The 15,915-nt window shown below is 42.3% G+C and overlaps 1 protein-coding gene across 2 annotated transcripts in view; it reads left to right on the top strand.

Annotated features, from left to right (window-relative positions):
- The window catches only part of EPHA4 (EPH receptor A4), a 241,040-nt gene that overhangs the window by 171,119 nt on the left and 54,006 nt on the right, over window positions 1-15,915 (top strand). For both annotated transcript variants that reach the window (XM_029615382.1, XM_029615383.1), the window contains exons 9-11: window positions 11,351-11,409; window positions 12,255-12,368; window positions 14,196-14,381. In XM_029615382.1, coding sequence (XP_029471242.1) covers window positions 11,351-11,409; window positions 12,255-12,368; window positions 14,196-14,381 — 359 coding nt within the window. The remainder of the gene's footprint in view (window positions 1-11,350; window positions 11,410-12,254; window positions 12,369-14,195; window positions 14,382-15,915) is intronic.

Here is a 15,915-nt window from a genome sequence, read left to right as displayed (position 1 = left end):
AGCTCTGTTTGCGGACCGGTCGCTTTAACTCCAAAGAGGACAGTAAAATGCAGCACAGTATTTAGTCTGTGCTATACCTTACTCTTCTAAAGCAAATTTGGTGAAGAATATTATTCTTTGACATTAGAATATACTACCTACAAAATCTATTTTTAAAGACTCACCTATTGTGGCTTATAAAAAAAAGGCATAAAGCTTAGGGTCTAGCTTACATCTTCATTATATACGCCACAGGCTATGTCTGTGAGTAAGAGCCAAAAAGGGCAGTTTCAGTGTTGTTGATATCTGCTTTTACTCATCCTCATTTCCAGTTTCGATTTCACTGTATGGGGGACATCTTGATAGTTGTACCCCAAGTTGTCTACGCTATAGTTTGCCCATGTCAAGAAATATATAAAGGGCATGTAAAAAGACAGATAAAAGCATGAATTGTGGACCATACGAGCTACATTCTGAATAAATATGAGGATGCGCCTTTTAGTGGCCCACTGACTTCAAGCACATCATATGATGGAAGATCTACATTTTTTGTGTCTCAACGGATTTGCCCTGTAAGGGGGGGGGGGGGGGGTGATATTTCTCAACTGCTTTGGTGTTAAGAGCAGTGTTTCATCTATCTACCTCAAAGCATTCAGTACGATGTTCTATTCCCTGGTTTTCCCTCAAGCAGCTGCTGTCAGTTATCTTTTTTTCTAGGAAGCTCAAGTCTTATTTTTTGTTTACTGTTGTTTTTTTGCGTTTATGGTTTTATTTTTGTGTATATTTTAACTGCAACTGTACATAGCAAGTATAAATCAATATATACTAAACTATTAATGGTAAAAACTAGCTGCACACTTGTGATAAGGTTTTTGGAGGAAGCCAGTAAATACTTATATATATTTCTCTCTGTACTTTCATATGTATGCAACGGTTTGGAATATGTGGCTCTTTATCATCGTTACTGAAATAACTGAAACATTTTAGAATTGTTTTATAGTGTTAGGAAGTTACACTTTATCACGCTAACCAGTCAGATAAGTGGAAAGTTTATTTATTGCAATGATTGTCAGCATTAAAAACTGGAAATAGCCAGGTTAAAAGCTTTCTTGGAACCAGTTCCCTTGAAGAAGGCAGCTATATGGCGAAACAAAGTCCCTTTGTTGGGGTTGGTCCTTTTTTATTATTGTCTGGCACTTTTGCAGTTCCTAGACCTGTTGTAGCCTTCTTTTGCAATGAACTATTCTGACATGGTATAGAAGGTTTGTTTGGAGTGTTTGTAACCCAGGATGAGTACAGGATATAAGGGTTGTCATTTACAACCGGAACACATTTTTGGAATGACTGGGTTTTTCACTCCAATAATTATTAACTGTTTGAATATAAATATTATGCATAAAATATTAAAAACGATTGTTTTCCTTGAAAAGTTACTGATTTAATATAGACAACTCTTTCATTTTTCCATTGATGTTTCTATACAGCAAGTCATGTAACATTTACGACTTTTCTTTGCTACTTATTTCTTAATGACTGACTGGGAGACCATTTCTATCTGTGCATTCCCAGCTGAAAGAGTTAAGGCCTATGGATAAGAAATGCATATTTCTAAAATCATAGCTATCATAAATCTTTAAATTACAGCGAAGGAATAAAAATGCGATTTTATTGAGCTTGTCCTGCCAATTTCCAGGGAAATAAGAGCTGGTTGCCATAGTGAGTTGTCCTCTGTTTACTGTGACAGGCTTTTCCGAACTCTTCGTGCACCGCACTGAACCCAATTAGAAACTGGAATTTCTGGCTAGGTGCTTGGCTAGGTAGAGGATCCTAGCATTCCCTGGAATGAGCTGAGCTCACCTCTGATTTTCTCTTTCACTTTAAACCACACCTGAAAGATGTTGGAATCAGTACGATCCAGACGTCTAGGAAACAGAGCTCCAGAATAATGATTTCTGTGGGTGTTCTGCTTCAAGTATTCACACTGCAAGGAGGAGGCGGAGGCCGGGACATATGAAAATGCAATGCAAGGAGGCGGCTTTATTAAAAGCCATTGCAACAGGAAACAGCATCATCAGGCGTGATAACTTAATCGCCTCTTTGCTTCTATTGATCACTTTATTATTTGAGACAGGATTGATAGCCGGATGCATTGGATTTCTAATTATGAGCCGCCACCTTGGAGAGCTGAGTCTCTCTGCTTGCTCAGGGATGACTCCTCCCCCTCCCCTCTGGAGAAAAATGTCACTTCCCAAGGCTGATAAACGCCACCTGGTGATTGACCCTCAATGGATCACGTTTTGGAAAATGAAATGTCAACCCCTTGCCCTCCATATTGATTTTTCTTTAGTATCGTCCATAAAGCTGTCAGAGGAAAGGCTGCCTGGAGCCAGGTAGCTGACAAGCTCTCGGCTGCTGACGTGCACCTCGCCGATTCTTCCCTCTGTTCGGGCTGTCTGTTTAGTTATCACAGTTTAGAGGTGTTCCAGCTGACAGGAACGGATAAAGAGCAGAATTTGTACGGGAATGGGGTTGAAAGAAAGGAAAGGGGGTGATGGGGCTAAACAGTGGGCTCCAGGTGTGTCACTGGGTGCGACAAAAAGAACAAAATGTAGAGAAGCTGGACTCGAAATGCCTGACGCAAACTTTGGTAATAAAATCTGCAGTCGAACAGTTCAGTGAGCACCCAGGCATCTGCACAGTGACATCACACACACATAACATCTTATGAACTCCAGAAGGAGGCTCTTTGGGCACAGTGCAAGTATTAAGAAGGACATTAGCAGTGAATTTGAGAGATTTGAGATCGCACTCAGCATATCCTGGTTTATGAGTGAGGTTCACTCCTGTCAAGCTATGCACAAAATAAAATTTGGAGAGAAAGATATATGAAATCACAGTTTTTAGAGTACTACACGGTTTGGTTACTCTAAAAAAACATACGACACAGCATACTGGGTCAGACCAAAGGTGCATCATGCTCAGCATCCTGTCTCTGACAGGGGCCAATCCAGATCACAAATACTCACCAGGGTTGCCCAGTTACACATTCATCCATGTTACCCTCTTATAGTCCCTGCTCAGTCCCAAGCATGTGCTGACTTGCACAGAACATTTCTTAGCCCTTTGCTATTGGCAAAATGACAGCAAATGAAAACTCTGCTGTATTCTGTCACCAAGGAAGATTATGGTGAGGATAAGAACGAATCTACTTCAAGTGTTTATTTTAAATTTACTTTGATGAAGTTATGTAAATTCATCAAATAGGAGGCAGATGGTGGCTTGAACGCCTCTGAATAGCTTCCTGCCGTCATATCGCTAAATTTTCCTAATTCCAATTGCAGCTTTCTAAAGAGAATTTGGGAAACATTTTGTGCAGGCAGAATGAGGTTTTAAGAAGGGAGGATAAAAGTAGATGGCTTTTATGAATCCTCAGCGGTAAAGTAGTTAAATGCTAAAAAGTGTCCTGCAGGAGCTATTCTAGTTCTGAGATTGCTTTACCTTCATTAATCTGCACTTTAGAAGAATATATTACCTGGCTTTTACTAATTAGTTTGGAACCAGCATGCTCCATCCATCAAAGCTTGAACACTTAAGTTACTGTATGATCAAACTGAGTCTGGCTAACCCTTTGCTTCTCCTCCTTATGCTTGCCCCTTTGTCTGTGTGTGATGAATGGGAAAGGTAACAGCAGGTTCGGCGCACACTCTGCCTGCTAACAGTGCATGAGACTGCCTCCCTTTGTTCTGGGCTGTGGAAGCCCATGGGGAAAGGTCCTTGCCCTTCATTCTCCTCGGTCTCACCTATAGACCTGCAGTCCTCTGACTCCCGCAGTCTCTGAAAAGCCCCTGTATTTCCTTTCTGAACACGGCTGTCCTCACCTCTCCCCCCTTCCCTGCTTCTTAATCAGCACCACCTAAAGACCCTGTAATTATGGAATTCAAACCTGTCACAAAGGTTTCCCTCTGTCAATCAGGTGAGCTGTCTTTAAATATCAATTCGGACTCTGCAGGCCTGTGGCCCTTCTCAGGCTCCCTGTTGCTTGACGGCTGAAAGAGTACTTTCCGGGGGTTGGCTACAGTGGACAATGGTAGGACAGCAGTGCCCAGCCCCCAAGCTGGAGAGTAAAGGTCAACAGGTGACAAAAGGTACAGCCGAAGGTGAATATTTGGTTTTAAAGGTATTATTAAAAGCTAATAAGCTATAATTAGGGTTTGAACAGTAATCCATGTGTTTCCTTTGACAAAACCTGACTTAATTTTTTTCCTTTTCCAAGCAAGATAAAAGACTAATAATGATCACCTTCCCTTCTTCAAAATCATATTTAATTTTCACATTTTTCCCTAGTTGTATTTACATGTTCGTTTATTTAAATATGTAAGGCCATTTGCAAAGTCTAAATCATACATATTTTCATCTCCTAGTTTTTTTTTATCACTACTATTCTGTTCAATTATTTATCCTGTATTTATTTTAACCTTGTATACAAACCATATTTATTAAAGATAACAGCTTTCATGATTGCACTTTTAAATTAGTTTAATTTGATCATGCATGCCACTTAACAGAATATTCCAGAACATCTTAAAAAAATAGTACTAGAAAATCTTTTGTTTCAGTTAACTCAGTTCACAATTAAATAATAGAAAGAATAACATTCCTCTTTTACTTTGCTATAATAGACTCACATTGGTAAAAACAGAGGTGAATTTTCAAAGCACGTGCGTGCGTAAAATTAGCATGTACGTGCGTACGTAGCTTCTACTCACATAATCGCTGTTTTATAAACATTGAAAGTGCTCACATACTTTGGATTTCGCATCCACACATGCATGCAGAAAAAGGTTCCTTCCAGGGGCATTTCAGGGCGGGGCCAACAGTTACGCACATAAGTTCCTGTTTTGTAAGAGGCTTGCGCGCATGCTTTTGACACCTTACTCGTGTAATTTTACAGCAACTAATTATCTTGCGTAATTGATATCAGACTCGTTTACTGTGTAGTGTTGGGTGGATGGGAGGTCTGGGGGAAGTTCAGGCTGAAGAACCAGGAGGGTCTCAATGACCTGGAGAAGGACTGAGCAAACTGGTAAAGGAATCCAGAAAACTGCTCATTTCAATTCCATGCATATGTTTTAAAATATACCCACTTCTGCACATAAATCTAGTTTTACCCAAGGAAGACCTACTTTTCTCCCCGTGTAAAATATTTGCGCCTATATTATTAAAATTGGTAGTTAAGGTATGTGCGTTCAATGCTTTGACATACTTGCTTTCAATGCATTTGCTTGTATGGATGCTACATTGAAATTCCTTAATAGCCAATGTTGAGGCATTCTGAATGGGATTAACTTGAACATTTTACTTTGAGTGATCAGTTTTGATTTGTATTCATTTCTGGGGCAATCTTCACGTGTCTGCAGCTAGTTGCAAAGTGCATGGACATTTTTCCCTGTGGGCTTTGCAGTAATTTTCAAAGAGGAAGTACGCACATAGAAGGTAATTTTCAAAGGCGTTACGCACCTAAATGTAACATACTAGTGTAGCAATTTTCAAAAGCCATTTACTCAAGTAAAGTGGATTTACAAAGGTAAAACACAAGTTTAAATGTGCAAATTATTTTTAAAATCAGGTCCTTACCCATAGAGACTTTTACCTGCTTTTTCTGAGGGTACTTTATGCATTCCTGAACTTTTAAGGGGCTGAGAGGAGGTGGGGATAAATAATTAGCTGTCAAAAAGTAAATAAATTTGGTGATTTCAAACTTTTACATGTCCAGTCCAAGGGCAGTGGGGCTCCCCAATTAAATTACTCCCTTACAGGCACAGAGGATCAAGGACTGCTGGTGATTCCAGTGCCTCCAAATGCTCTAACTGCTGCATCTTTAAGGGGCTGACTCAGATGGGACAAGGGTGGCCGACTCAGAGTACATGAAAGGAGGATACCCACCTCCAAGAAGGACAAAATGCAGCATGTATAATTAGCAGAAATGAATTTGAATATGCAAATAGGTTTACATAGATGCAACATTACAAATTATTACTAGAATTTAAATGGAAATGCAATTCATCATAGTGCAGAAGACCGTAACCAAGTAATACAGGTTACAGCATATTTAGAATTTAAGTATAATAATTCCCAGCCTCAAACCGCTTGCCATCTGTGCAGATTCCTTGCCACATCTCAATCTCCCTATCCCCGTAGCCTGCTTATTATTTTTGTGGAGGTGCCCTGCCTCAGCTCCTTCTCTTCCCCTGTCTGCATTCAAGCCCCTTTTTCTCCCCTCTGCCCAGCTCCAGGTCCCACTCCCCTACCCTGAACCCCTACACCCTCCTGTCATCCAGCAGCAGATACCCAAGTCTGCCCCACTTGCAAGCAACAGGAACAGATCCCTCCCTCCTCCCTCTCTCATTGCCAAGTCCCTCCCCCTGCCCAGCAGCAGATCCCCCTCCCCCAAGCCCCACCTGTCCCCTACACAGCATCAAGTCTGTCTCTGACGTACACTTACTTACTCTGACACACACTATCTCACTCACTCACTCACACTCACACACACACACACACACACACACACACACACACACACACACATACACACACACTCACTTGACTTCTGCTATTATGCTGTTCATCATTCAGCAAGTGCTTCCTCATCCACTCTCCACCCACTCCAGGCTCTGGAGCAGCACCACAGAAAGTTCTTGGGTGGGCTGCCAACTCTTCCCCAGCTTGCAGCCGCCACCTTCCCACCATCCCTTGGTACCTCTGCTCTCTGGCACACTCACTGGCTTTGCCTGTGGTGGGCCAGCAGCTCCTCCTTGAGCTCAGGCTGACTGCACGCACTGCTTGTCTTCGAAAATGCAATGACTCCCCTTCTCCACTCACTTGCAGTCCCCGGCACAGCTCACTCCCATTGGCGGCTAGTGTTGCACACAGCCCAACTGACTCTTGGCCCTTTCCACATAATAGGTTGGAGGGAATAGATTATATCATTAGAGGAAAGCAAGAGGGGGCAGTACCCTGCCTTACAAAAAAAAAAAAAAAAAGCATTCAAGCCTAGACTCAGACATTTGGGAGGGTTTAGCCAGGCAAGGCTGCAGGAGGCCCTGACGCCTGGATAGGGGAACAGAAAGTTTACTTTACGGCAAAAAGCCAGACACATGACCACCCTAGATGGGATAGGACCCTGCAGCTAGGATTGGAGGCCTGAGCCAAAAGTGAGGATGCATGGATCCCTGAGGCACACTCGTGACTACACCACTGATTTACACTAGTGCTACTGCTGTGCTTTGGATGGTGTCTTCCCATGGTGCAAACTGGCAAGGGAGCATACCTCCTGTACTGTAGTGAGAGGCTTTCTGTGAACTTTAGTTTATAGAAGCTTAAAAATCATTTTCAAGAAAATTGCATCTTCACGCAAAATGCCCAGGAAGGACCTAGTGCAATACAGAGCAGGTACCTCTTATGGCAACATACAAACCCAGAGCTAGAAAAATCATCAAAGATCTACAGCCAGTGCTAATAAAGAATGAATCATTGAAAAAAAAAAAAAACCCTGCTTCCTCAGTTCTAGCTTTCTGGTGGCCACCTAATCTGAAGCAAAAACTAGTGGGAAACAAGCTTCACACAAATTAGATAAGAAGAAATGTGCACAAAACCCTGCATGAGACCCTGCTGAAAAAGTGCCAGAGAAAGGATGTTTAGTTTAAAAGGGTTATATTCATTCCCACCTATTACTCTTGCACATACTATTCAATGCAGAAAATGTGAAGAGGGATGCTGCCTTGTTTGAATGGCTCACACACCATACATAGCCAGGTGATGCTCGCTTGGGGGAACATTTTTCCTTTCCAGACCTTTGTATCAGTGATCTTGGTATTACAATCCTAAAGGGGAGTTTCAAGATTTCTCAAGAATGTAAAACATTTGAAAGGAAAATGATGAAACACTTTGAAACAAAGAAAATGAACTAAATAGAGACATTAGTTTCCTGATGCATTATCAGACATAACCATTTAAGAACATAAGAAAATGCCATACTGGGTCAGACCAAGGGTCCATCAAGCCCAGCATCCTGTTTCCAACAGTGGCCAATCCAGGCCATAAGAACCTGGCAAGTACCCAAAAACTAAGTCTGTTCCATGTAACCATTGCTAATGGCAGTGGCTATTCTCTAACGGGTCTATCCTGTACCGAGCGGTAGGAAGAGCTTCGTTAGTGCCTGCGGCACCCGCGGTTGCCGCACGCACAGTGCAGCACACCTACCGCTTGATCCTGAACATTAATTTTATGTAAATGTAAACCGCGTCCGTGAAGCCTTAAGCCCGCGCAACCCATTTTACTGTATAGAGCGCCTATACAGTATCCTGGGTGCGCGGGCCTAACGCTTCACGCCACGCTGGTATCTGTCATTTCAAATGTCATTTGAAATGACAGATACCAGGAAGTCGGGACTGCCAGCTCCCCTCCTCCCGAAGCAGGGCGCGAAAAGCAGCCTTGCTCCGGGAGGAGGGGAGAAGGGACACTGACAGCGGCGAAGCAAAAAAAAAAAAAAGCGAAAAAACCAAAAGCTAAAAGTAAGTTGCTTCGCCGCTGTCAGTGTCTCTTCTCCCCTCCTCCCGGAGCAGGGCGCGAAAAGCAGCCTTGCTCCGGGAGGAGCAAAGAATAGACACTGACAGCGGCGAAGCAAAAAAACCCCAAAAGCAATTTTGGTTTTTTTTCAAAATTTTGGTTTTTTTCCAAAAGCGACAATTTTGGTTTTTTTCCAAAAGCGACTTACTTTTGGGATCTGTCAAGATCCCAAAAGTAAGTCGCTTTTGGACGCCTGCACAACTTACTTTTTTTTGCAGCCATCAGCAGGAACACATGGCGATCGTGGCTCCGGTAGCTCCTCCCGACGAAGATGGCCGCCTGCACGGGGGAAAGCGTGCAATTGGCCGCTCAAGACGTGGCGTCACATCTCGTGACGCCAAACGTCGTGACGTCACGGGAGATGTTAGTGGTGGTTTAGGGTTTAGGGTCAGTTTCGCATGTAGAGTGAGACATACGAACAGCATAATATACTAGAGATGTGAATCGTGTCCTCGATCGTCTTAACGATCGATTTCGGCTGGGAGGGGGAGGGAATCGTATTGTTGCCGTTTGGGTGTGTAAACTATCGTGAAAAATCATTAAAATCGTGAGCCGGCACACTAAACCCCCCTAAAACCCACCCCGACCCTTTAAATTAAATCCCCCACCCTCCCGAACCCCCCCCCCCCCAAATGCTTTAAATTACCTGGGGATCCGGCGGTGGTCCAGAACGGCGGCGGTCTGGAACGGTCCCCTCAATAGAATCGTGTTGTCTTCAGCCGGCGCCATTTTTCAAAATGGCCGCCGCAAAATGGCGGCGGCCATAGACAAAAACGATTCGACGGAGGAGGTCGTTCCGGACCCCCGCTGGACTTTTGGCAAGTCTTGTGGGGGTCAGGAGGCCCCCCCAAGCTGGCCAAAAGTTTCCTGGGAGTCCAGCGGGGTTCCGGGAGCGATTTCTTGCCGCGAATCGTTTTCGTACGGAAAATGGCGCCGGCAGGAGATCGAGTGCAGGAGGTCGTTCAGTGGCGGTCCGGAACCCCCGCTGAACGACCTCCTGCAGTCGATCTCCTGCCGGCGCCATTTTCCGTACGAAAACGATTCGCGGCAAGAAATCGCTCCCGGAACCCCGCCGGACTCCCAGGAAACTTTTGGCCAGCTTGGGAGGGCCTCCTGACCCCCACAAGACTTGCCAAAAGTCCAGCGGGGGTCCGGAACGACCTCCTCCGTCGAATCGTTTTTGTCTATGGCCGCCGCCATTTTGCGGCGGCCATTTTGAAAAATGGCGCCGGCTGAAGACAACACGATTCTATTGAGGGGGCCGTTCCGGACCGCCGCCGTTCTGGACCACCGCCGGACCCCCAGGTAATTTAAAGCATTGGGGGGGGGGGGTTCGGGAGGGTGGGAGATTTAATTTAAAGGGTCGGGGGTGGGTTTTAGGGGGTTTTAGTGTGCCGGTTTTCCTGCCCTCCCCCTTCCCCCGATTTACGATTTTTTAACGATAAATCGGGGGAATTGGTATTGTATCGTGGCCCTAACGATTTTTTGACGATTTAAAATATATCGGACGATATTTTAAATCGTCAAAAAACGATTCACATCCCTATAATATACCTTGGTGAAGATTTGATGTCATTTGGAGTGAGGAATGTCTCAAAAAGATTACATTTTGTACTATGTTATCTCACCCTAGCTTGATGGTACCCTGTTATCGTGGGCATTATCAATGCGTTAGTAACACTTTTTGATGAATCTAGGGGACTTTTATAATTTCACATGCAGTTTGCTTCTAAATTCAGGCAACATCACCTTTAGTTCATTTTGCACCTAATAAAGGGGGTCAATTTTACAAGCAATGCGTGGGCATCCATGTGTACGCGGTTCCTGGGAGCGGACTGAGAGGGAACTAACCTAACCCTAACCCTGTCCTTCCTCCCTCTTCCCCTCTCCTTCCCGATCCCTAAACTATTCCTACCTAATCCCTTTTTTTCATACTTACTTCAGCTCCGGAGGAGCAGTATCTTCTGTGCACGGGCCGGCTGCTGGTGCACGCTTCCCCGAGACAGCGGCTAATGGCGCTGTCCAGGCCCACTCCCGCCCCTCCCCTCCCCACCCAGACCCTGTCCCTTTTGAGAGGCCTGGCACTTTGGCGCATAAGGGGGGTTACGCGTGTAGCTAGGCCCTTCCAAAAATGCGCACAATGCGTGCAAGGCCCAGCCACGCACGTATCCTCTGTTATTATGCACATGGCCCTTTTAAAATCAGGCCGAAAGTGAATATAGGTCTTGAAAACTAATCACAAGTATATTATGTTTGGCCAATAAAAAGATATCACCTAGAACTTGTTTGTTGACCTTTATTTGTACATAAATGTCAGGTAAAATTATTATGAAGCATATATCACTGTCAACCTGACAATAAATTAGAGACTCTGCACCAAAGATACCTTTTATAGGATTAGAGAGCTACTGCTTTCAGTTTTGGATAGACATAAGAATATAAGAAGTTGCCACTGGGTCAGCCTGAGGGTCCATCAAGCCCAGCAGGTTACAAGAACCTGGCAAGTAGCCACACATTAAATAGATCCCATGCTACTAATGCCAGTAATAGCAGTGGCTATTCCCTAAGTCAGCATGATTAATAGCAGGAACTTATCCACATTTTATTTTAAACTAAGCTACACTAACTGCCCTAACCTAGACATGTTTTTGTGAATTGACCTTCTTATCCTATAATTAACATCTCTAGCACCATTAGCTTATAGAAAATAAGGAGTTCATAATCTTTTATTTTTTTAATCCGACAGGCGCAGCAAATACAGTAAAGCAAAGCAAGAGGCAGATGAGGAAAAGCATTTGAATCAAGGTAAAGGATGAGTATTTGGTATGCTTTTGCTGACTGATTGTTCTGTCTCTCCACTTTCCTCGCTGTACCATTTCTGTACCTGGTGGAAGATTTGTTTTGTTGCTTCACCACATTTCAAGTCCAAGAGAACACTTGGGAGGTTAACTCTGAAGTATCTACTGAATTCTGGCATAATCTCTCTTGAGAAGCTCCACAGTAATTAAAAAAAAAAAAAATACTAAGCCCATCCATACATTTTATATTGCGGGTACAACTCTGCTGTTCAGATGGAGACACATATATTTCCCAGCTTGTATTGTTTATAATTCTTCTCCCAAAATTTGTAAAACCCAATCCTGGTAGATCAGTAAAATAGTATTTATATGAGACCATCTCAGGACAACACAAAATAAATCACAGAGAACAGAGGCTCCCAGAAATCAGGAGGCCCAGCATATGTATACTTATTCCATGCATATTCAGCTGAGAGTGGATGTCCTGGAAACCTGTGACTGTGGGATCACAAGGACAGTTTCGGGAGCCCTTAGTTTATATACCTTAAGTTAGAGCACAGGAAGAAAACTGGGGCATCAAGCTAGAGTCTCTAGGTTATTTGCACTGTGCTATGCACCACATGCAGGAAGAACATGACTAATTCTAAAGCTTTGTGCTTTTTGAATTTAAATTATAGGGCTTATGGCAGATGTCCTACAGACAACTACAAATTCTTTCTATTGCAGAATATTTTGGAGGATGACTCATTCCTGTACTGCAGGCTTTCTGATTTATACCAGGAAAGATTCAATTTTTTGCAGATCAATGGTTTTTTTTTTTCCTCCCCTAAAACCTCAAATTGTTTTCTACAGGTATAAGAACATATGTGGATCCTTTTACATACGAGGACCCCAACCAGGCTGTCCGAGAATTTGCCAAAGAAATTGATGCCTCCTGTATCAAGATTGAAAAAGTTATAGGTGTTGGTAAGTGATGAAACATCTCCAGGAATGTTATAAACCCACAAAAGGATATCTCTGGCATCCATGTTGTCCTAATTAATTAAGAGAAAATAAATAATGCATTACAGAATTAATAAAATAACCAACAAAAATAGTTATTTGATTACCAGCATCTTATGTATTTATTTATTTATTTATTTATTTAGAGTTTTATATTCCGCTTTTTGCACATTTTTCAGCACACATATCTTGGAAGTTTTCAAAAAGGGGCGGAGAATGAGTGCTTCAGGGTGTGAACCTGAGGTTTTCGCATAAATACTTGCCCTATCCAGCATGCGCTGAGGCCCTCCTACCGCTTAACTTTATTTCTTCTATGGATGGCTATGTTAAAAAATAAAGAAAATGGGCAGATTTGCGGGGTTTAACTGGGAGGAATGAAAGCTATTAAACTAGGGGTGCCTCTCTCTTAACTGGGTGAACTGGGGATAAACTGGTAAAACTGGGAATAGCGTTGTTGCGCACCCCTTTTAAAATCCTCCAATTTACGCCGTAGAAGCAGCACTTGCACATGCGCGTGCCCACTTAAAATTTGGTGCACCCTAGAAGATTTAGGGAAAATGATAATGAAGTTAGATAGTAACATTATAAAGATGAATGATTCATTGTTGTCAATTATTAAGGAAAATAAGATGTCCATAGAAGTTCATGAAAAGAAAATAGAGAAATGTGAAAAAGATATGGTGATGGTCACTAATAAGTTACAACTGATACAAGGTTCTGAAAATGCTTTTATTAAAGATAGTTTGATCATCCATAAAGACCTAGAATATATGGAAAATTTAATTAGAGTAAAAAATTTAAGAAGAATAAATTTTCCTGTGACAAGACTGCTATCCCCCTGGGAATTGTTTAAAAAATATCTTAAGGAGAATCTCTTATATGAGAAGGAAGAAATCCCCAAACTTTCTAACATTTTTTATTTACCTAAGAAAACCTCTAGAGGTACTAGAGGTCATGATGAAGGGGAAGAACCGTCCTCACCAGGTCTATCGACATTTTTAGAAGAGTCAGTAGATCTGATAAATAAGAGAGCCACCTTGATAATATCTTGTTTAGCTGAACAGGATAAAGAGAAGCTGTTTAGGAAATATTTTTCAGTTAAAGATATATTATTCTGTGGACACCGAGCCCAAATCTATCCTGATGTGGCTAGGGCCACTCAGGCTAGGAGGAGGACATTTTTCCTTTAAAACCAAGAGTAATAGCAATAGGTGCTATATTTTTTCTGAAATTTCCATGTTTGTGTTTGTTGAATTACAATGGAAAAAAATATGGATTTTTAGATCCAATGCAATTGGAAATTTTTCTATCAGATAAGAATCTAACTTCGGCATCAGAGACTGAAGCCACATAAGAAAAAAATACTTCTCACTCCGGTAATTAACAGTGATTGTTACCTGGTTACTTAATGTTTAAGTTTTTCTTTGTTTCCTCCCAAATATAAGAATTTGTGGAATGTAATATTGTATATTTATATTTATTTTCTTACCTGTAAATTCATATGGTAATCTTGTATGGTAATTGAATTACATTGTCCACTATTTTCTTTTCTTTTCATAAAGTGTAAACTGTGAAAAATTAATAAAATATAAATAATAAAAAAAATTTGTTGCACCTGTGCACTCGGCCAGGCTATTTTATAACATGCGGCACATATACGTGCACAAATGATAAAATAGCTGTATCCTTGGGTGCAGGCCGACGCATGCGTGCACATGTGCACCCACGCGCCCGTTTGAAAGTTACCGTCATTATGTGTCGTCTCACCACTGATTTCTATGCTTCCCACAGGTGAATTTGGTGAAGTGTGCAGTGGGAGACTCAAAGTGCAAGGAAAAAGAGAGATTTGTGTGGCAATCAAGACTCTGAAGGCTGGCTATACAGACAAACAAAGGCGGGACTTCCTCAGCGAGGCCAGTATCATGGGCCAGTTTGACCATCCCAATATCATCCACTTAGAAGGCGTTGTCACCAAGTGTAAGTAGCTTTTTTTTTTCAGCAGCAAGGCTCTGCTTGAGAAGTCATTGAGAAATTAAATCTGCATATCTTCACGGGGAGATGACAGATGGAGCAGGTCCACTAATAGCTAATAGAAGGAAATCAGTGCACTTCAAATCATTCATCTTGCTGTCATCTATAAATGGCTTTTTGGTTTCTACTGATACCCTGTCTCTAGGCAAACCACACCATTTTAAAGTGAAATGAACACTGTCATTGGTTGGTATGCCAGGCCATCTTGAAAATCTTTGCTAGACTGAGCTAATCATCAGAGAAGAAGCATTTAGATAAAAGCATTTAGATTGAAAAAAAACAAAAACCCCAGCCCCAGTCTCTTCCCCTCAGATTGTAGACTATCACAACCGCAAGGATTGTATCTTTGCAAGAGATCTTTTGCCCTCACGGAACTGTTTTTATGCTGGGACTTGCTGGTGTATGGCCTCAGCAGGTCGGTTTCTATTTACTGCAAGTGGAGTGAGTATCTCTAAATCTGTTATCTCGTGAGCATCGGTAAGGAGGTGAACCAGTATAAGAGATGTGGTTTTCGAGCAGTTTCGGTTAAACAGCACCTGGCGAGCTTTGTTTGAAGAGCTTCATGAAAGAACTCCAAGGGCGCACAGTTCGGTGAATATTTCCTGTGATAAAATACTGTCTGTCCGTACGGCTTTGGAGCAGGTCAGTCACTTCCCTTCCTCCAGGAGCCCTGCAATTTAAGGCTGAGCACAAAGAGATGAAGAGATTTGCTGAAATATACGCAGCGAGTGATGGAATTGATTGGAGTTGTAGTCTCTAGATTTCAGAGTCCTGTGCCATTGTCAGTCCTGTACATGCTCTCCACAGTGTCACCGGAAGTAAAGGAAAGCCTCACATACGCTGCAAGTGCTTATTTACAAAGTGCCAGCAGGTTTGCTGTAGGTTCTTACTCCGAATGCTTACAACAATGAGCTGAAATAAGATGCAATACCTCCTTTATGATGTATTGAATGATAAGCTGCCAAAATGTTTGCTCCACCCTTGCTAACTACCATTCAAATGCATTTTAATCTCTGTGGGCCCTGCTGCTTCATGTAAGATAAGGATTGCTGTGAGCAGATGACAGGATGGGAAGAAGTAAACCAGGGCAGACCCTAAATCTCTTGCTGTAAAAGATAAAGACAGTGTGCAAAGAGCAGGAAAAGAAGGAAGAAAACATTATATGGACACTCTCATGGCCTTTGGTTTAGAGTTTCCTTTCCTTTCCATTTCGGCCAAGGATGCAATCCTTTCATTAATAGTTATTCTGTTGCTCTGCTTATGCAGATCTCTTCCTTCAGTAGGTTGTCTTCCAGAGTGCTGATATATTTTGCCAGAGATCATAGTTTTCCTAGCACTTCAGTAAAAGGGGGACCAGGAGGAATCAGTGTAAAGACCTCCAGCTGAGGCCTTAAACCCAAAGGGACAGATTTTTATTTATTATTTTTATATACTGGCATTTGATCTCAATTGAGATATCACACCGGTTTACATTCAGGCA

This window comes from Rhinatrema bivittatum, chromosome 9, assembly GCF_901001135.1.
Source record: "Rhinatrema bivittatum chromosome 9, aRhiBiv1.1, whole genome shotgun sequence".
NCBI classification, from domain to species: Eukaryota; Metazoa; Chordata; class Amphibia; order Gymnophiona; family Rhinatrematidae; genus Rhinatrema; species Rhinatrema bivittatum.
This window is presented reverse-complemented; position numbering and strand designations above follow the sequence as displayed.